The sequence below is a fragment of the Nuphar pumila genome, chromosome 4, assembly GCF_984573655.1.
Source record: "Nuphar pumila chromosome 4, dmNupPumi1.hap1.1, whole genome shotgun sequence".
NCBI classification, from domain to species: domain Eukaryota; kingdom Viridiplantae; phylum Streptophyta; class Magnoliopsida; order Nymphaeales; family Nymphaeaceae; genus Nuphar; species Nuphar pumila.
In genome coordinates this window covers 9,443,350-9,464,217 of record NC_143252.1, presented here as the reverse complement: position 1 = coordinate 9,464,217, position 20,868 = coordinate 9,443,350, and the positions used below count along the sequence as shown (strand labels likewise).

The 20,868-nt window shown below is 39.4% G+C and overlaps 2 protein-coding genes across 5 annotated transcripts; both read right to left on the bottom strand.

Annotated features, from left to right (window-relative positions):
• Positions 1-1,527: 1,527 nt before the first annotated feature.
• On the bottom strand, positions 1,528-7,653 carry LOC149839305 (uncharacterized). Of its 4 annotated transcripts, XM_090004075.1 has the most exons (4): positions 7,198-7,653; positions 7,008-7,084; positions 5,536-5,670; positions 1,528-2,096 (listed from the first exon to the last, which is right to left on the bottom strand). In XM_090004075.1, exons 3-4 carry the CDS (start codon positions 5,577-5,579, stop codon positions 1,682-1,684), a joined length of 459 nt encoding a protein of 152 aa, XP_089860201.1. In that variant the 5' UTR covers positions 5,580-5,670; positions 7,008-7,084; positions 7,198-7,653; the 3' UTR covers positions 1,528-1,681. The 4 variants fall into 4 exon arrangements, with proteins under 4 accessions (XP_089860201.1, XP_089860200.1, XP_089860203.1 ...); XM_090004074.1 differs by lacking the exon at positions 7,008-7,084; XM_090004077.1 differs by lacking the exon at positions 7,008-7,084 and having other exon boundaries at positions 5,553-5,670.
• Positions 7,654-16,505: 8,852 nt separating this feature from the next.
• LOC149839304 (late embryogenis abundant protein 2-like) lies at positions 16,506-18,286 on the bottom strand. Its single transcript, XM_090002446.1, has 2 exons — positions 18,047-18,286; positions 16,506-16,885 (listed from the first exon to the last, which is right to left on the bottom strand). Exons 1-2 carry the CDS (start codon positions 18,115-18,117, stop codon positions 16,651-16,653), a joined length of 306 nt encoding a protein of 101 aa, XP_089858572.1. The 5' UTR covers positions 18,118-18,286; the 3' UTR covers positions 16,506-16,650.
• Between the last annotated feature and the right edge of the window lie 2,582 nt (positions 18,287-20,868).

The window sequence follows — 20,868 nt, the reverse complement described above, 5'->3', positions numbered from 1 at the left end:
GGTTGGTTATGACTTAAACTTCTTGTTTGGCTTTCCCTTGTCTCTGCTTCTCTGTTTTTAGTTCTTGACTCAGATTGTCAATTTTCTATTGTTTTTACCCTGGTTTTGGGTGTCATCCGAACAGTACCTCATGTAAACTTTTAGAAATGGTTTCAGTATGTGGGACTATATGGGTAGCAGCGTAGTATCATTATGATTCTATGTTCCATGGGTCCTTTGGTGAAAGGAAATGGTTTCAATATGGCACATCGCAGTGGATCTGCTATGATTTTGCTATGCCTGCTCTCCACTCTTTTCACTCGCCTTAAAGATGGTTGGTGGCCAAGATGATGGGTGGGTGTGGGTATGAATGCCAATCAATGTTAAATATTTAATTTGATTAGGGTTTTTCTTTGATTTGAATATGACTTTTTTTAATTTGATTTTCTTTGATTAAGGCTTATTATATTTAACTTGATTAAGGCTTTTCTTGTATTTGAATAAGACTGTTTTTTTTTCTTTGATTAGAGATTGAATTAGGGCTTTTTATATTTAATTTTATCATTTATTTATGATTTATTTTTCTTGTCTTTTAGGTTTTTTTGGTTTATTTATGATTTGTTTTTTGCATTTTAAGGTTTTATGATTTTTGCATTTGTATATAAAAAATATGAATTTTTATTTTTCTCAAATCACCCAAAATTTAAACATTTTGTGGTACTTGGAACTAATTTGAGATTCATATCCGGGGCTAAAATCCAGAATTCTTTGATAAACTTTCATAATTAGAACTAATATAACAACAGATTAAAGCATTTATATATAAGAAAATATCAAATTTTATTTTTCTCTCAAATTGCCCAAATTGTAATCATTTTTGGGTATTTAGATCCAATCGGAGATTCATATTTGGGGCTAAAATACATAATAAACACGTTAAAACACTCATAACAAATCAAGTCGTAGGATCCAAAATAAAGTTGTTCAATCTTCAATGACCCATTATCCACATGTATCCAAGCTTTCTGCAAAACGTAAAAATCAAACGGCTGACACAAGGGGATGTAATACATTTGTTACAAAACAAACAAAACATGTGTTCAGTCTATAATGTTCTGTTGTTCCGTCCAATCTGGACAAGCAATTAAACACACCCTTAGAAATTAAGACCATGTTTAGAATGTGGTGTTTGGGCCTCTAAAGGTTGCCAAGAGGGATGTCATAGATTACTATGATAACCTGTACATTAATGGGAAAATAAAAAATTGGGCGTGTGGAAAAATAGGAAATGGGAAGAAGCCTCTTCCACTGAAGTCATGTTATCTATGTGATGACACCCACTGACTTGGGGAACAGAAACATGACCATCTAGCTGGTGCCTAGAAAATTCTCAAAAAACCAAGTCCAACCTAGCTTAAAGGATTCTTGTTCAGTTCACACGTGAAATATGGAAGAAGGGAAGTAAACTGATGTTAAGAAAATGCATCTCCTAATGCAAACTCTTATATTAAGTTAGTCACAGAGTAAATACTGAGAACCTAATATATATTTCCTCAATAAGTAAATGCCCTTGTCAAATTTGTGCTGTTACAGTAATTAGAGAATAGAGAGTGATTCAAGGATGCTTAACAGTTGTAATGGACACACATTGATCACTACCACATCTGTACATGGGAAGTTGAATATAAAGTACTGCTTAAGTTCAAGGTAGAGGAGGAAACAGCCGAGAGTGTGGTGATAAGACAACCCCTTGAACATATCTGGTAGGATTCGCAGGATCAGGACTCCAAGTGATCTCACTGAGATTCGGAGTTTCAACAAAAAGCATGGTGAACTCCCCAAATTTCTCGATTTTGCCCCTTTTACCAGCTCGGAGCAAGAGCTTACTCTTGTGAAAGGAAAAGATCCCATTAGTCAGATGAAGGATGTCGCCCTTCTCGAAGGCATCACATTCTCCACCCCAGAACTGGAAGTGAACTGCAGCAGTTTCATCAGCAACAAGTGCTAGGCATACCCTTTGAGGGCCTTCTATGGTGGGCGCTCCTTTGTCCAACAATATGAATTGAGTATTTATGTTGTTTGTGGCAGCTGGAACCAAGTCTTTAATGCAGACCATCCTGCTCATAGTACCAACAGCAGAAACTATATATAAAAGGGAAGAAGTCCAAGGAGAATGTGAAACATAAGCTGGTTAAGAAAATGTTCATTACTGAGGTAGACATCCATAATATGTTAATCTATACATCGCACAATATTCTGTGAATGAAGTTATTGATGCTGATGGCTGACAGAGGAAAGGAAAATCATAGATACTATTTCGGAAGACTTGAAACAGATAGTAGAGTTGGGATACTTTGAGTTAGTGAGAGGGATAATATCAGAATTTATGGTTGTTTACTCCCTGTGGAGTAGGTAAGTCGCAAATCAGGACCCTGGGAAATGAATTACAAGGTTTGGACTTTCAAGGTAATGTCTATATCCTTTTTCTGGCGTCTAAAATGTATCAAAATAGGCATATAGATATCATGACAATGCACCAAATGCATAATAAACTCGCTCCTATTAGATGTTTTCATTTCAGATAAGATGTGATTCCTACAATATTATATAAATCATGCACAAAGTAGTTATTCTTGTGAACAATGTGGCTGTTAGATTTTGACTTTTAAGCAATTCCCAGATTATTAGTCAAATAACATGCATGAGTAACATAAAAGATGCTCTTACCATTAGTTATCTACAGAACCAACTGAATTAGCAAACAACCTAATGTTTTCCTGCTAACTGGAAACAATAAAAATAATAAGATTATGCTCTTAATGCATGCATGGCGAAATTAACTAAGCAAACAAACTAATGTTTTCCTGCTAACTGGCAACAATAAAAAAAATAAACTCTGGTATTAATGAACACATCAGCACAAAAAAGTTTGTTATATGCAATAAGCTACATGAAAAAATTAACTGACAAATAGATATTTAAATAGTCCATAAGAAAAGATAGAATTTGCTGCAAGAGTGAATTAGTGACGATATAAAACATGAAAAGTAGTCATGTATTAAGAATTATTATTAAGTTAGGGTGGCTTAAGTATAAATAGAAAACCAAAATCAAATTAGGATTCTTAAAAGATTCATGTGCTATGAAAATTCTATTTCTTTTCAAGCATTTCTTAAAACATTTCAGAGTATATTGACTCCTATCATTAAATCCCCTGAGATCATGACACTGTAGGAAACTGTCACCTGAGTCCAGGTGCGGGTGTGGGTACCACACGACAAGTTTGAAAAATGTCGGTATGGGGATACAGCTATATATATAATATTTTTAAATAAAATAAAAAAATAATAACATTTTAAATGTAAAAGAAGAAGGGGTAAAATGATTTTTTTTAAATAAAAAAGGAAGAAAATGATATTATGAATTAAAAAAAGTGTAAAAAGATTTTTTTTAAGAATATGAAGATTGGTAGTGGCTTCAATGAAATTTTTAATTTCATTAAGGAGGAAAAGGGGATGAGAAGGGCACGGATTCTCTCTCTCATCTCTCTCGCTTCACAATTCAAGTTGAAATGATGCAATAAAGTGAAATTTCCATCATTTTAGAAAGTAGAGTCAAGAGAATCCACATCATAATAAGAACATGATATTTAATCAAATAAACCAACATTCATTGCATGGCATTCATAATCACATCACTTGCATGCATGGAAACTCAAAATCATTCTCACTTTAATTCATGGTATTAAATTTCATAATCATTCATATACATGATAACCATTTGCATAAATGAATAAAACTAACACTTTATGGCATACTCCAAAGTGAAGTAAAAGTGCAATTTATTATGAAATACCATTATTCACTTTCTCTATACTCAAAAGAAAATATGCTCATGTCCCACTTATGACCAAGGCACACATTATTTCAAATATATATTCGCATGTCATTTATCAAAATATTTATGAACCATGCAATTCAAATATCATAGTGGAACATTTCATATCTTGACCCTTCTCGTGTGCCTCGCACACACAAGAACCTCACGTGCATCAACTGAGCCTTTGGCTTGTAATAACAGATCAAATTACGTGACCAAGCATAAACATGTCTTTTTCATTCACATGTAACAAAATTTATATGTAATAATCATGCAAACTTAAAAGTCTCTATATGTTCACAATATATGATTATGCATATGAAAGCAGTTATCCTAAAAATCTAATTAATTATTTCTCTTGTTATTCAAACACATCTGATACAAAAGAGGATATAGACATCTAGAAACAACCATAAGAGTATTCATTATTCTATATATTTTTTATCACCCTCCTATGAGTTAACTGGGTCCTTTTCGAGCGATTCAACCCTACAGTGCAGCGGTCGGAAGAACGGACCCATGATCCCAGGTCTTGGCCTACGCCAAACTAAAATCGCCGGCGAAAAATCGGGCATGCATCCCTAACTCTGTAGAACTGTGGTACTACCACCTAGGACTCACTGGTAGACTTGTCTCCTAACTTCCATGAGACAGGGACAAGAGGCGCCTTCAACCCTCGAAACACATGTCCCATGAGGCTTGTACCGCCCTTCCCTCTCCCGTGAGGACACGAGATCGGAACAAATCTAGCCATCTCAGAGAGCCCAGCCTTGTCGGTGCTTCAAATGGACCCATGATCCGGGGTTATCTTCATTATTAAGTCATAGGTTAGAGCCAAGCATTATATACTCAGAGGATAACCCTCTCATGCCCTCATGCATGAATTCAAAAGTCTATGCCATTTGCATAACTTAAACGTACATGATCTCATGCATGATATCAAAGATCTATGACACATGTATAATTCAAATTTACATGCTCTCATACGTGATATCAAAATCTATATCACTTGCATAATTCAAATTTACATGTTCTCATAAATGTTCATAACAAATTTGTATTCACTTTCATGCATGACCCTATCATGTCATGATTTACTATATATGCTCACATGAATGATTAAAAATTTTAACATGATTGCAAGCATGGTTTAATCTCAATCATGCTTAAAATAAAATGCAATCACATGAACTATTATGCATGATTTGATAACTCAATATTTTTATGTGCAAAACCATTACATCATATTTGCACCCATTACAAGGATATTTAGAACGATGAAATCGCATTCATAAACACGATACATTTATTTTATGCATATATTTATGATACAATTTTACATAAACAACATGATCAATTCAAAAATAACTTCACGCAAGCATGGATACAATCACGTCAAACATGACAATACATTCAATCATTTCATACCACAACAATATCAAACATGTACCTACAATAAGCACACTTCAATATCCAGCTAACTACAACTATGACTAGCATGGTCTCCGAACTACAAAAAATAAGAGCACTTCTATTCTCATACATTCAAATCATGCTTAGCATGATCTCCAAACTCCAGCAGAACTGTCCTAAATATCCACAACTAAATGAGTGTGTGAGCAAGAAAGTGTTGCATTCAAGAAAGTAAATAACACGTGATGTGCTTGCATCACTTACTCACTACGGGTATTTACCCGATTTACATGTTTTTGCTTTTGCATCTTTTATTTTCTTTTGCTTTCTTTTTGCATGGCCTTTTTTACCGCATGCGATGCTTAGCGCTAAGCATCACGCATATGCTCAGGTACACGCCTGCAATACACGAATATATAAACAATACAATATAATTCTAACATTTTTATAATGTGCCTGTGCTACGGACTAAGTGTTCATGCAAACTAACTTTTACATTTCTATCATATAACATGAATTACATTTTTTAAATTTAGTTTAGGAATCCTACCTTTTTGACGCGATGAAAAGTAAAATAAAACTCGGAGTCCTGAAAATCCAGTGCAAGTGCTACACGACACGATCTACTAGTCCCTCTCACATAGAGAGAACCTATGTCACACGGACTCGGCTAAGGAGGTGCCGCACCCGAGTCGACACACCCCGACACGGTTGCGGACTCGGGTGCGGCTTCGGACTCGGCCCGGACTCGATCAACGCCGAGTCGGACTCGGTCAACGAGTCCAGGCCGAGTCCGTCCACATTTTGGACTCGGTCAACTTTGACCGAGTCCAAAAATGTCTCTAAAAACTAATTTTTTATATTTTTTATTTAAAAAAATATATATAAAAAAGGCACTGTGACTGTGCAGTCTTTGCAGTGTGCACAGTCACAGACTGTGCACAGTGCACAGTCTTTGCAGTGTGCACTGTGCACAGTCTGTGACTGTGCACAGTGCTGTGCCTGTGCACAGTCACAGTCTGTGACTGCACAGACACCTGTGGCATTTTAAAAATAAAATAAAATTATATATATATATATATATATTTTTGCCGAGTCCCCGTGTCCAAAAATTTTAAAATTGTGCCGCACCCGTGTCGCACCCGCACCCGCACCCATGTGACATAGGAGAGAACGCTACAACTACACACACGACCACCAACTTATCTACATGTGATCTCGCATATGTGCAATAAAACAAAAACAAACTTCGGTAACTTGATTTGTGAAAACCTCAAAGTGATACAATAACAAGTCCCAAAGTATGTTGGACAGCACCCTAAGGTCGCACACTCCCCGCGCATCAACCCCGTGATGGCAGACACAACGTGGTACCCGATTCCAACAAAGTGTATATATACATACACTCATTAGAATTGAAACCAAACCAAGAGAACAAAATCGGAACCGAGAACGCAAGGGATACCCCTGCTATCTTGCAGGGGCAGCCCTGCAAGATTCCCACGCGTAGGCTACACAATGAAGCATGAAGGTAATCGGCTAATCACAAAAAGAAAACTCAGCAAACGAATCATGCATTCACGAATTTAGGCATAAAGCAGTGAAAAGGGCGACAAAAAAGCTAATCCCGATCGGTTAGGGGTTAGGTTTCTAAGGGGGAAAACATGCAGAAATTCGAGAAAACTCTGATTAGGGTCAGGCGGAAAGAAACAGTAAGAACTTAAATATCATTTTACTAAATAGTGAAGTCCCCCTGCTGGGGGGTCATTTTCCGAGACAAACGTCAATCCCGCCGCCTACTGTGGCTCGAATTCTGCGTAGATGGGGGAAATCGAACACCAGACCAAAAAAAAAGAAACAAACATGATTACGGCGTGCATGGCTGAACAGAGGAGAAAAAAAATCGAACGAGGTGTAGTGACTCACCCAAAAAAAATTCCGGCGAAGGGTGGGGCTCGGCTGGCTCAGCAGGTGACGGCAATCTGTCGCCCTCCGGCGACAGATGCCCGATTAAGGGAGGAATGAGGGTGGCGACGAGAGACCCAGGCGACGGCGACGAGACACGGCACCGCTTCCGGTCAGCGCTCGGACGAAAAAGGGAATGCGGCGACAGACCAGAGAGGAGAGGAGAAGAAAGAAGGGGAAGAAGAAAAAGAAGGTGATGAAGGGGGCGTGGGTCGGCGACAGCACTGCTCCGATAGTCTGCAGACGAGAGAGGATCTCTCAGCCACGAGGTTGATCAGGCGGAGGAGATAGGGTTCACGGCGATGGTGCAGCTCCAGTGGTCTCCGAACGGGGAAGGAAAGAGGAGAAGGGGAGGGGAAGAAAAGGGGGAAAGGAAACAGAGGAGGAGGAGCAGAAGGCTCGGGGAGGGCGGTTGCGAGCAGTGAAAGGGGGGTAAAAAAAACCCTCGGTTAGGGTTTTACGCTGGGGGGGGGGGGGGGGGGGGGGGCGGGGGCGGAGGGGGATATCGGGTCCGGATCGGACCCGGTTCGGCCCGACCTGAGAAACAAAAAAAAAACTTAAAAAAAAAAAAAAACAGTAATAATAAACCAAAAATAATCTATATAAAAATTAAAGCAAAAAAAAAAAAGATAAACTAAAATTAAGTCTATTTAGCGAATAAAAATCTTATTTGAGACGAAAGTTTGGTTCTAAATAATTTTTTATTTAATTAAAACATTTCTCATAGTTAGTTTTATGACTAAAATACCTTTCTTATAAAATTATTTCAAAAATCATTGAAATGTGTCTTGTTAAGTTCGAAACACCTCAAACACGCCTAAATGAGTTGGTGATTTATTAAAATGATTAAATTAAATATTTTAATAGTATCTTATTTACATAAATTATTGAAATAACTATTTTACCCTTCTTTGTCAGAAAGATAAAATCAAGCATATAAAACACATCAATTTACAACAAAAGATAAACATATATTTTTAACTCGAATTAAAGTAATTTCTTTATTTATTTTCTCTTAAAAATTTAAAGGTTTTACAACCACCCCTCGCCTCTCTCTCGTTTTCTCTCCCCAAACCCCTCTGGTTTTACCTCTCTCTCTCTCTTCCCCCTCCTCCAACCCCCACGGGTTTACCTCTCTCTCTCTCTCTCTCTCTCTCTCTCAGGTGGACTCGCAGCCACCGAGAGAGAGACAAGAAGAAACGAGAGAGGGAAAGATGAGGGTTTCAGAAGGGGGGGGTTGCTTTTTTGAGGTTCAGGTCTACATTAGACTCGACCTGACCTAATCTAGCATAATGCGGCATACCCGCATTATGCCCGATACCCATACTCGTGTCGATGCGTATTGACATGGGTACAACAGCTGAACTATTTTGTCGCAATATTATAGGTAGGAAACAAAACCTCTATCCAACAATCTAAGAAAGAAACTTTCAGCATTTTGAATCACCAAAGTTCGCAGAAGTAAAAATCAAGCTGCTACAAAATCAAGATTGCATGATCTTATTATTAAACACTAACTAATACAACAACATTAGTTGAACAACCAAAGTTGCTAGTCTAGAAGTAGAAGCTAAGCATTTTAAAATTTATAGGAAGCAAGAAGTGAAGAATAAAAAAATAAGTGATATGCGAATTGAATGAGAATTAAAATAGGAACAGAATAGAACAAAAAAAAAACTAAAAATAAAAATGATTGTTCTTAATTTTCATGATTTTAATGTAAAAATTAAATTTTTATTAAAATCTAAAAATAATGTCTATCAATTAAGAGAACACACATGGGAAGTGAGTAAGAATCGTGAGAGGAAACATATAAAAAACATGAAAAGAAGTGCAAGAGGACATATAAGAAGCATGGACGGATGAAATGTGTGAAAAGCATGAGAAAAGTGTGAGAGAATCGAGAGCCCAATCAAATTTCTGAAGCTAAGAGTATTGCAATTCTGAAGGGAGTTTCTAGGAAGCACACACCACCTATCTAAGAAGCTGCCAATAACAAATTCCCTAAAATGAGAGGATAATGGATATCATTCATCGATGCATGTTTTCAAATCACTAAATGTGAATTTTGCAACATCTCCAAGCTTCATGAATGCAATTTCTCTTTTTCTAAATCTAATTTATGAATCTAACCAAATATAAGTGGCCATCTTTCCTAGAATTCATATGAGATGAACAAGCACAAATATCTTTGTGGCATGTTGACTTTCTGTAACTGTACGGAGTTTCATCATTACCATCTACGTAAATGTTGTGCTAGCATACGTACGTACAAGTGAACTTGTAGGTACCAACTTGAATCGTGATCAAAACCCCATATAATCACCGTAGACATTTAGTTCTAGCCCCTCCCATTTCAATAGAAAGATACAACCAACTTATGCAAACCCATGGGTTTGCAGACTCAACAAATCTTGGTTGCAGGAATTCTCATTCACGGATTTCCACAAACACTTGGTGTGCTCCTCCAAAATAGACCGAATCTATAATAATCAAAGAGTTATTATCAAAGGTCAAATCCATTCTATTTTAATAATTATTAACAAAGGGTTTTATTGGTGCCACACGCATTAGAGAGAGAGAGTACCTTTTAAGAGTCTGGATTTTGACGGAGAAGGTTCGACGACAATGTGGGGGGCGTTGGTTTTACCCCCAAACCTGAGAAAGAGGCCACTTTCGCATGAAATTGAGCCTTTCTTACGAACAATAAAAGGAACGCCTTGTGAAATCTAGTTGGTGGGGTCCACAATCTTTATGAAAGCGGCATCACACCTCCCTCCTGCGAGAACATTTTTTTATGTGGAAGAGGGTTTTTAGCGAACATGCTTATCACACCTTGCCGTGAGTGTTTGTCATGTCTTTTCCTACAAAAGAGTCCCTCTTTTGTTATAAGAAATAAAGCATTTTCCTAAAAAAAAGTGAAACAAACATTTTCATAAAAAAATTTATAGCTGGGCACATAATAAATGCAAAAGAAAGTCCTCCTAGAGAGAGAGAACTACGACAGACTTTTTTTCATTCAAAGAAAAAGATCGTGAGCCATTTTTTTTTTTTTATCGAACGGTCACTTTGAGACCTATTTGGGAGGAATTAAAAGGGAGGTCGAACGAGCACGTTGTATATATATATATATATATATACATGAAAATAAAAACTGAACATATTAGGCCTCTTTTCTAGTTATGCTTCATTAGGCCCAATAATCATAATTTGAAGTGTTGTATGATAGATCTGAATCATTAGATGTGTTTAACATGCTCTATTTAGTAAGAATCAACTATGACTATATTTTTTTGATGAAAAAATATTTTTTTATGAGTCAAAAAAAATGATGACTTCATAGCCATTGATTTTGGATCATCGAAAAACCATATCAGTGATCATCATGTCAGTACTTTTATCATTTCTAATTGTTAGGATGGGGTATTTCCTCTGGCCAATTAATGTTATTAGTGATTGAATTCACCATATGCAAGTTTTTTTAAATGTTTGTATTAGCATTTAATGGGCAAACGGAACCCAGATGAACTTGGCATGCTGGAAGGTGGCCAATCAAAATGGAATCCCTTGGACTCAGCTGATAAAAGGCAAGTATCTCGGAGCTGAGTTGATGTGGGTCTAGAGACACCGTCATAGGGGCTCATATGGGTGGGGAGGAGTCAAACACAGAGTGATAACAATTTTGGATCACGTGAAGTGGGGTGATTTGGGAGGGGTCAGAAGTGGAGTTTTGGTTCGACCCTTGGTACACTAAAGGTCTTACATCAACTCCCCCCAAACACGAGCGAGGTCATGTACCACAACCTGAAGTCTATAAAGTTTAATGAGTGCATTGATAGAGGTCAGTTTCCTCGATGTTGCTTTGTAGAATCTATTTGTAGGGTGTCTAAATAAGTGAAAAGAATCATGCAAACATGGAAACCCGAAATCCCAGACTGTCTTATTTGGGTGCCATGGAATGTCTTCTCTTCGAAGATTGTGTGGGGGGCAATCAAGGAGAGGGGCTAAAGGAATAAGGTTTCAACATGGTTTGGATCAAGAGGGCCTTCCCAAGAGCAGCTATCACCCTCATGAGAGCTCTAGAGGACCGACTTCTCACAAATGAGAGGCTACATAAGCTGGGGTTTCAATTCTCAAGCTGATGTTCATTGTCCGAAAGTGATTGGGCGGACTCGAGACACCTCTTTCTTGGTTGCCCTATGACAACTTTGTAGGCGTTCATCAAAACAGAACCGAAATGTGAAAGCATCAATACATACCGGTAGACGCCATGGATGAAACTTGCGTGCATGGGTGCTCGGCGTTCTCCTCAACCTATCGACGCCCACGATGAGCCCAAGCCGCCATGTCGATAGTGAGCAGGACCCTGAACGCAAAATGAGAAAAAGAGGATACCCCTTGGTTGCTCTCATCAAGCAGCCATGCTCAATTTATAGGAGAGGAGAGTGGGGGGTTACATACATGACATTCATGGATGTGAACCCTTCACATGCCATATTGAATGTGAACCTTCCCTCCTCCACTAATGCTTCACTAAAGCTTTCATTAGTGTTAAACCGGGTCACACTTAGGGTCAGACCTGATTCAAAATATCCAACATTCTCTCACTTGACCCATTGACACGGAAAGACATAAAATCAAGGTTCATATCGTTATCTCGACTTAATTTTTTATATGGGTTCACATGCTATTCGGTATCACAAAAATGAATTATATGAGTCATGAAGATGAATACCTTTTTATGAAATGTCAGATTTTCATGTACTATAATATAATTCATTTTCAGTGCTTTAGCATGTTAAGATTACATTTATGAATAGGTTGGTCTCTATCACATTCTATTGGTCTTTTAATATTGTTATTCTGCTATTCTCTTTAACTAAATGAAAGATCATTTATGCAAAATCAATAATACATAAAGCCATAGAGAATCAACTTAGTTTCACAAATGTGATAACATATAACTATAATGTATTGTTATACATTAGAAGAAATTAAATAGACTCATCCACTTTAGATGTTGGGAATATAATCCTGATACTAGCTCTTTAGTAAGAGGATTCACAGTCATTTTCTTTATACCAATTGTATCAATACATACCAGATGATTCTCAGTCATTTCTTTAACAACAAAGTACTTTAACTCTATGTGTCGACAAAATGTTGAACTTTTATTGTTATTCAAGAAAGACACAACAACTTCATTATCACATAAGATCTTTAGTGACCTTCCAATAGAATCCACTATACCAAGATCCACAATAAAGCTTCTAATCTATATGGCTTGAGATAAAATCTTGTATAGATCAATAGTTTCTGCCCCAATGGCTTTAAAAAATTTATTCAATGTCTTGCAATGAGAGATGTCACACCAAATATTCTTAGTCACTCATGATTGCAAAAGCAACATATTAAGATTATTCGAGCACTCCCACTTCTCAAAAACATTATTTTTAAGCGCTCTCACTTCTCATAGACAACCTTAAAAGCGTTCATAAAAAAATGACTTCAATTGGTGAAATTAACATATCATGTAACCAGAGATAATTCAACACTATACCTTTGGGTATGAATATGCTTCATGTGCTGGTATACACATCTAATATTACACCCTACGTGAATTTGGAACACAATGACCTACCTTTTGGTAGAATCACTGTTTCATAAAGTCACACACAATCATAATACTGAATCTTAAAACTGTCCAAAGAATCTTCAATCAACACAACTCAGATCACTTTGGTGATTGCATGAGTCAGTTAATCGAGATCTTTTACCGCAAACATATTCGTATTATAGAGCATGTTTATGAACACATAATAATATATGTATCTTCATGATGAAACATGTATTATACCATCAAAAAATATAAATTTATGCTTTAACTTATATGCATAAATAAATTTTGATGAAGATACATCACAAATGTCATGAATTTAGTCATAATTCATGCTTAAATATCATGCATAACTTAAATAACATAGGATACATATGTATTAGACGTGCATAAGTCATGCTTCATTAACAATAAACACATATAAAGTATGAAAAAATGATAAAAACATATTCTTATGAGTAAAACTCGGGGTTCTCAAGCTGGAATCAATTTTATAATACTCTGAAACGACCTTGAACCGGTCAACCAAGGGCCTGAACCAGTTTTTGAACAGTCAAACCAGTTTGAAATATGTACAAAGACTCATAAACCCTTAAAACAGAATGAAAAAATCCTTGTCTCTTCATAGATTCATGAAAACATGGTTTCTGCATTTTAAGAACTAGTGAAAAACTGATAGGAACCAGCCAAAAATGTCTCTAAACCGGTTTTGAAACTCCTCATATAGGTCACAAAATCGATTCTATTTTAAATAGGTTTAAATAGTAAATGGAACTTATTTCAGACCTGATTTGATTCAATCAGGATCCAGATCCAGTTATAATAGACCCTGAGTCGGATCCCTCTATTCTGGATCCAGACCCATATAAGACTGGGTCTCGGGTTGGATCCATCAATCCAGACTCGATTCATATCTAGATCCATAACAAATTCGGGTAAGATCCGGATCCTGAAACCTGTCCAGATCTGGACCTAGTCCAAGCTGGAGTCACTTCGGATCCAAACCTTAACCCGATCCATACAGGACTCGAGTCAGATCCATAAACCAGACCCGTAATAGACCCAGTCCCGATCCAAACAAGACCCGGGTCGGATCCAGGAAGTTGACCTATTATAGACTTGGACACGGTCCAAACAGGACCCGGGTCAAATCCGAACCAGAGCCCATTCTGTACTGGTCCGACCCATACCCCAAACCACCAATAGATCCGGATCCGACCAGTCCGGATTAGACCCAGGAACCATAAATGGGTTCAAATCGAATCCGGTTCACTGGGTATGGGTCCCGACCCGATCCATAACGGATCTGGGTTCGCCCCAAAAATAGATCCAATACTCGATCCACACAGATTGGCCCACCGGCCAGACTTTGGGTCCATACCCGATCCACACGGTCCATAATGGATCCAGGTCGTGGATCAGGTCCTCCTGTGAGGCAGATCAGATACCCGATCCGCCTGGACCGGGTCGGATCGGGCCAGCCCCGTTAGGTCGGGTTCCATTGTACATTGCCATAGTGGAACCCGACTTAAACCGAACGCCTTCGGTTTTCCAGAAGAAACCGAAAGACCCCACGTCTTCGTACATCAGGCGGCCACCGACACCGGTGGTTCCGCCGGCTAAGGCCACCCTAAGGCGACAGGTTGCCGCTGGCGAGTCCTCCGCGCCGGAGAAAGGGAAGGTAAAGGGTTTTCCTTTTTTTTTTATATTCATGCATCGCAGGGCTGCCGTCGCCACCAGCGGCCGACCAAAGTAGCTGGCGGCGACGGTCGGTAGATGGCGACCAGTCGCCGTCTTCCACCGTCATCTGCCGGTTGCAATGGCCGGAATCAAACAAAAATAAAAATTCCCTTTTCCCCCTTTTTATGTGTCTGTCGCAGGTTTAGTCTACCTGCGGTCACCGGCACTGACGGTCGGCTGCAATGCCGCCGGCGATGGTGACCCCCACCCCGGCAGACGATCGACAACCGGTTGACCTTGTAGACTGCGAGGCGAGCGCGGTCGCCATGCCCCGCGTTGTCCCGCTCACGTACCCCAACAGGCTCGTGTTCGCCACCTGCGACCCCGTCGCCGTCGACGCCGTGTGCGGTCAGGTACCCACCGGAGAAGCTCCGGGCGCCGATCACCATGTCCCGGATCGACTCCGGGTCGGAACCCGTCGGTGGAGCCGACCGTCTTAGAGGCTCTCGTCCTGGTCGAGATCGAGGAACTGCGACGTCCGAGTCATGTGCAGGTGGTAGACCGCATATGCCGGCATCCCATCGCCGACATCGACATCCCTATGCCAGCGCCAGTGTTTGCCTGAAGGTCGGTGGGAGCAGCTTCTGGTGGAGGCGTCTACTGCAGTTCCACGACCTTCGGCGGCCAGCTGTGGATAACCACAACCCATTGCCCAGTTTCGATGTAAGGTGGGTCCGGATGGTGTTGACTCCCTCCCACCTAAAACCAAAAAAGCGGCAACCGCCCCATGGCCAGCTTGCTTGGGTGACGGAGATTCCCTGTGAGTGCCGCTAGAGCACCGATACACTCACACACACAGCAAAATGTGTGAGCCCATAACCATTGTTGGCATTCATTAAAATAGAATGAGAATGTGAAAGCAACAATACATACCGGTAGACGCCATGAATAAAACTTGCATGCATGGGTGCTCGGCGTTCTCCTCAGCCTATTGATGCCCATGATGAGCCCAGGCCATTATGTCAACGGTCCCAAAATGAAAAAAAGAAGACACCCATTCATTGCTCTCATCAAGCAGCCATTCCTCAATTTATATGAGGAAGAGAGTGAGAGGTTACATACATGACATGTATCATGTACGTGAACCATTCACATGTTATATGGAATGTGAACCGGTTTCCCATTAATTCCTAATGCCCCCATTAGTGTTAAATTGGGTCACCCTTAGGGTTGAACCTAATCCAAATTTTTTAGAGAAGAGTCACGACCCTCTACGGTGGTGCCATTGTTTTCAAGAACGAACATATTCGATGGAGTTGGGAAGCCTCCTTTCAGATTCTTATCTAGACATAGATGTGAAAGAGATCTACGGCTATCCAACCCTATTATTCGAGGTTGGACCAATGCGGATTTAGAGTTGACAGAAACTATGCTAACACCTCTTGCCCAACCTGATTGGCTCGGGAGAGAATATCGCAAGTTCGAAACCCACAGGTACATCATATCTTTTTGCTTGAGATTACAACTGATAAGCCAAGTGTAATAGCCTGATGGATGCGCAAGAGAGACCTGAGGTTTTTAAGCCAATGAACCCAGCGTGCAATCAAGCTTCAATCGTCTTGGGTAAGTTCCACAAGAATTTGAAAAAAAAAAGCTCCAATAAGTGCTCTTAAAAAGCATAAAACTCTTGTGTTGCACAAACAATACCGTGGTATTACTGGCTTGATTTTTAGGTGTATCATCTTTATTCTATCCGGGATAAGGTCATGTCAACAACCCACTATTTCAATCACCAAACCAAAAATCACTCTCACTAAACAAAGTGCTCACCACCACCAACAATCCAAGAAGGAAAAAATAAAGAAAGTTTAAATCCCACTTAAGTTGATAATGCTAAAATTAGATGTTACGTTACTTTATCATAATCTCATCCAAAACAGAGCAAGTTTAATAAATTAGAAGAAAACCCATGTTGGTAATAAAAATAAATTCTTCCATTTCGTCGTACATGCAAGATTCATATATATAACCATGATCCGTTTAGCGTTACACTGATAAAAGACTAACAAATACACCAAAACTCTCTTTTTCCTCATCTTTGTTATTCTATGGCTTTCTTATTTTCTTGCACTGCCGGATCTCTGGCTCAAAAGGATCTGCCTCAGCTGGGCGGCATCAGTCTGGCCAAATTGGTCCTCCGGAACGAAGTATCCGGTGGCCGGATCCGGCATCCACGACGACTTCTCACCGGAGACGCCTTTCGGATTCTCCTCCACCCTCCGCATCACCTGCCGGCTGCCCCCTCTCACTGCATTAGCCACCGTGCTGGACGACGGAGCCGAGAAATTCCGCCTGAAATCATGAACCAATTGAGAAAAAAATTGAGAACTCGCCAAACACTGTCTAGGATTCCTCCAATATCAAAATACAAATATTAAAAACGAAAAAGGAGATGTCATTGGAGTAACATATCAAAAACAATTGAATCCACTCAACGCATGGATTCCACTTATATATAAAGCCAGAGTCTGCTTTCGGTTCGGGCGCTTTGTGTGTTACATCCGTCAATATGGACCATTTTTTAACTATTGCTCTTACCTAAGTTGGCCACTTTACCAATCCAAGCTTTTTTCTTTGATTAAAAGTAAAGAAAACCCCGTCACCAAGCAAATGACATTGGCTGGTCTCCGGTTGGTAAAACCCTTGAGGATTCGATGCCAGCCCGAGAGTAGTCGGTCATGGGTTTTGAACTCGTAACGTCACATTTTCAAGTTGCCCCTACTAGATGAGTAGATGAGTGAAGGCACCCTTGTGGGCTACCAATATAGGTTTTGCAATAGATACATCATGCACACCCTACGTGAGTAAATATTTCCTCAGTCATATTAGGTAATGTGAATATCCAAGCGCAATTTCAGCACTTTTTTTTTTTGCCTATTAGCTAGGAATCGACCCTTGAATCTTTTTTTTTTTTTTATGAAAATCTATACTTTTAAACTAAAAACATGTTCAAATTTCAGTAGTGAAAAAACCTGACTGACATCCCAGAGTCGATTTCCTATAAAATCAAGAATGTAAAATACATCCAAGTCCAGTTGAGTCATATTAAAAAAAAAGACCTCAAAATTTTTCAATTTGTCCGGGAGCACTATTATTCCGGCATGGGCATATATGCATAGGCTATTCTCACCACAGAGGCACCCCAAGGCAGTTTTTGAGACAAGCAGAAGACCACCTTTTTTTTATATATATTTACAGGGAGAAACCACCCACAGGATCAAAGGCCTAACCGCGCTGGCTTTGCCTTCTGTACTTACTGTTGCTGTCCGGACAGCTTAAAACTCGGTAGGCATACCTGCACGCTTTGGAGCAAGGACTGACGCCCATAGGATTTGAACCTAGACCACCTGCTTAGCAGCCTAGTTCCATCACACCAAGTGAAACTCCTTTGGGATCCAAAACACTACCTAAAACCGAGAAAAAGAAAATGAGGGGAAAAAAGGTTTTGCATACCGGCTGATGAAGATGGTGGAGAGATCAGAAACTGCAGAGAAAAATCTGGCGTTTGCTACAGAGCGGGCCATTGTTCCTGATTTATCTCTTTAAAATGATTGATTTTTTTTTTCTGGAGAAAGATGGGAGACTGGAACTAATGCGAAGAAGATTTTTCGTAATCTCCTTTCTGCTCGCCCTCTTCGCACCAGAAAAACAGTCTCACTCGTCCCGCCTCCCCTGCTCTGTTGCCTCCTTGATGTTCTCTTGAGGGACAGACCCGTCTTTATGTAGAGAGAGCGCCCAGGACAACACCACGAACCCGCGTCTGAAGAAGGCATCAAATTTGACTACATAATTGATCGCGACATGTCCAGATTTACTAAAGCTGTCCTTTTCTTTTCCAAATATGACAATCACTACACGAGACCCGAATCCATCACATTGGATCCGGATATGAATATTGAAACAACAACAACAACAACGCCTTCATCCCTAACAATTGAGGTCGGCGATATAAACCAAAAAGAAAATTATTTTGGGTTCTCCGCATGAATCCTTCTCCTCCAATCATTTCTATCCAAGTCCTCGGTGAGGTTCAAAGATTCATATCTTTTCTTATTATCTCCATCCAAGTCTTCTTAAGCCTACTTCGACCTCTTTTAGTTAATAGATTTTCTCATTTCTCTATTATTTTAACTGAAGCATTATTAGGCCTTCGCCGAATATGCCCAAACCATGATAAACGATTCTCACTCATCTTATTTTCAATGGATGCAACGCTTACCTTCTTACGTATTTTCTCATTCCGAATCTTATCTTTTAGTGTATTTTCACATATCCAGATAAATAAAGTTGCCTAATTGGATCTTTTTATCATCGGAAATGGATTGGCCAATTTTATCGAAAGCACATGCGGATCTGGATCAAATCCAATTTTTGTGTAACTTATTAATATGCTTACCAATGGGGGCTCAGCTTGTCTGCAGTTAGTGCACGTCACCTTGTGTTGGACGTTGCAAGTTTGAATCTCAATCCTATAGTTGTATAACTGGTAGGAAGTTGCTAGTTTGAATCTCAATGGTATAGTGGTATATCATACCCGTTTGTTAGCATCCCTACCGAACACGCTTCTCACCCTTAAAGACCCTTCCAGTAAAGATGCCCATGACAAATGTTAGTGAGATCTGAAAAGTGTAGGTTCAGATAAGAGATGGATCTTGGCAATGTCTGTATCGAGCCAATTGTATCTGAAAACCAATCCAGACCAACATGACCAGACAAAATGGAACCGAATCCGGGTCGGGCTTCCGATCCATATCCAGTCACCATTGATAAGGCTAGTTTGGTCATTTGAGGAGTATTTTTGTCAATCGAAAAAATGAGGGTAGGGTTGGTCGCCTTTTGAAAAAGCATGGGCCGACTTGGACGCTTCGTGAGGGGGTGGGACTCCCGTGGAAGGTCACTTCATTCTGACACGTGTCAATATATTACTCGGCCCCAGCCCAGCCGACAACCGTGAATGCCTCTAAGCCTCTTATATCTTTGAATTACCAAAATGCCTTAAACTTGTTGGTCGTGGTCGAAAAGAATCCTCCAAAGCTTTTGACCACATTTGAGGCGGCGAAGACGCTGTGAACGATCATACGAAGAATCGTGCACTGCAAAGGAGCTGGATCTAGGGACACATTTGAGGTTTAAGTGGCTGCATGGTAACTTGATAACAGCTAAGTTACAATTTACCTAATTAGTTTTATTAAATGTATAGGAACTGGAAAGATAATTAGCTGGTGATATGAACTTTGGATTTAGATTATATAATTTTTTATTTAATTCATTTGTGTTTTATCTTATAAAAATTAATTTAATAAATTAATTTGAAAAGAACTTGCCAATGGATTTGGGTTGGGCTAAACAGACCCGCTGATCATTGATCCATCAGGCCAATGGACTGGGTCATGGGTTTCTTATTAAATCCAGAGCCTATTAAGAACCAAGCATAAACCCGGCCCATAGTAACAGGCCAGGTCATGTTCAAAGTCTGATGAGCAGAACTCCAAACAGTCCTGGGCTGGGTCAGGCTAGCCCAATGCCCACCCCTACCTGGCTACCCTGGTCTTACAATAAGGGTCAATCCGGTTTGGACCTGCTTCTGAACTATAACAGACTTGCTTCCCTAATAAGTGGGTTGATGGCTCGCCATTTAACTAAGCTCAGTTTGGGTAGATTGCACAATGAAACATGTAAGTGATACATATATATGTTGGTTATGTGAGCTAGGACTTCTTGTAAACAAACCTTTACAAACCTTTTGGATTATGAAGATTTGATATCGGCGATAATTTGAAAATATGGCGTTTGTATTGGAACATTTTAAAATATAGCATATTCTGAAAATATCATGTTTTTTTTTCGGTAGGCAAGCTGGGTCAGGCAGACCCTTACCAGTTATACAATTATACCATTGGGTTTTGAACCTGCAAGTTCTCAATACAAGGTGACGTGCACTAGCTGCTCCTACCAGACAAGCGGAGCCCCGTTGGTACAAATATCATATTTTATCATGACGTTAACGTTATAAAAAGTACTTGTTAATACTTTTGCATTGTGTCAACATTTTTTTTGAAGTTTTTTTAACAAATCTTTTTAATTTTTATCACAAGATTTTTCATTGCCAGATTTTTCCAAGGGCAAGATTGTTAATGATTTTGCCCATGTGGTCATGTTGCTATAATCTCGTTACAATTGATAGGTGATAGGCATGGGCAAGATATTTTTTTTTCCTTTTTATTTTTTTTTAAGACAGCTGGGGTTAGGCAGACTCCTACCAGATATCTCTTAAG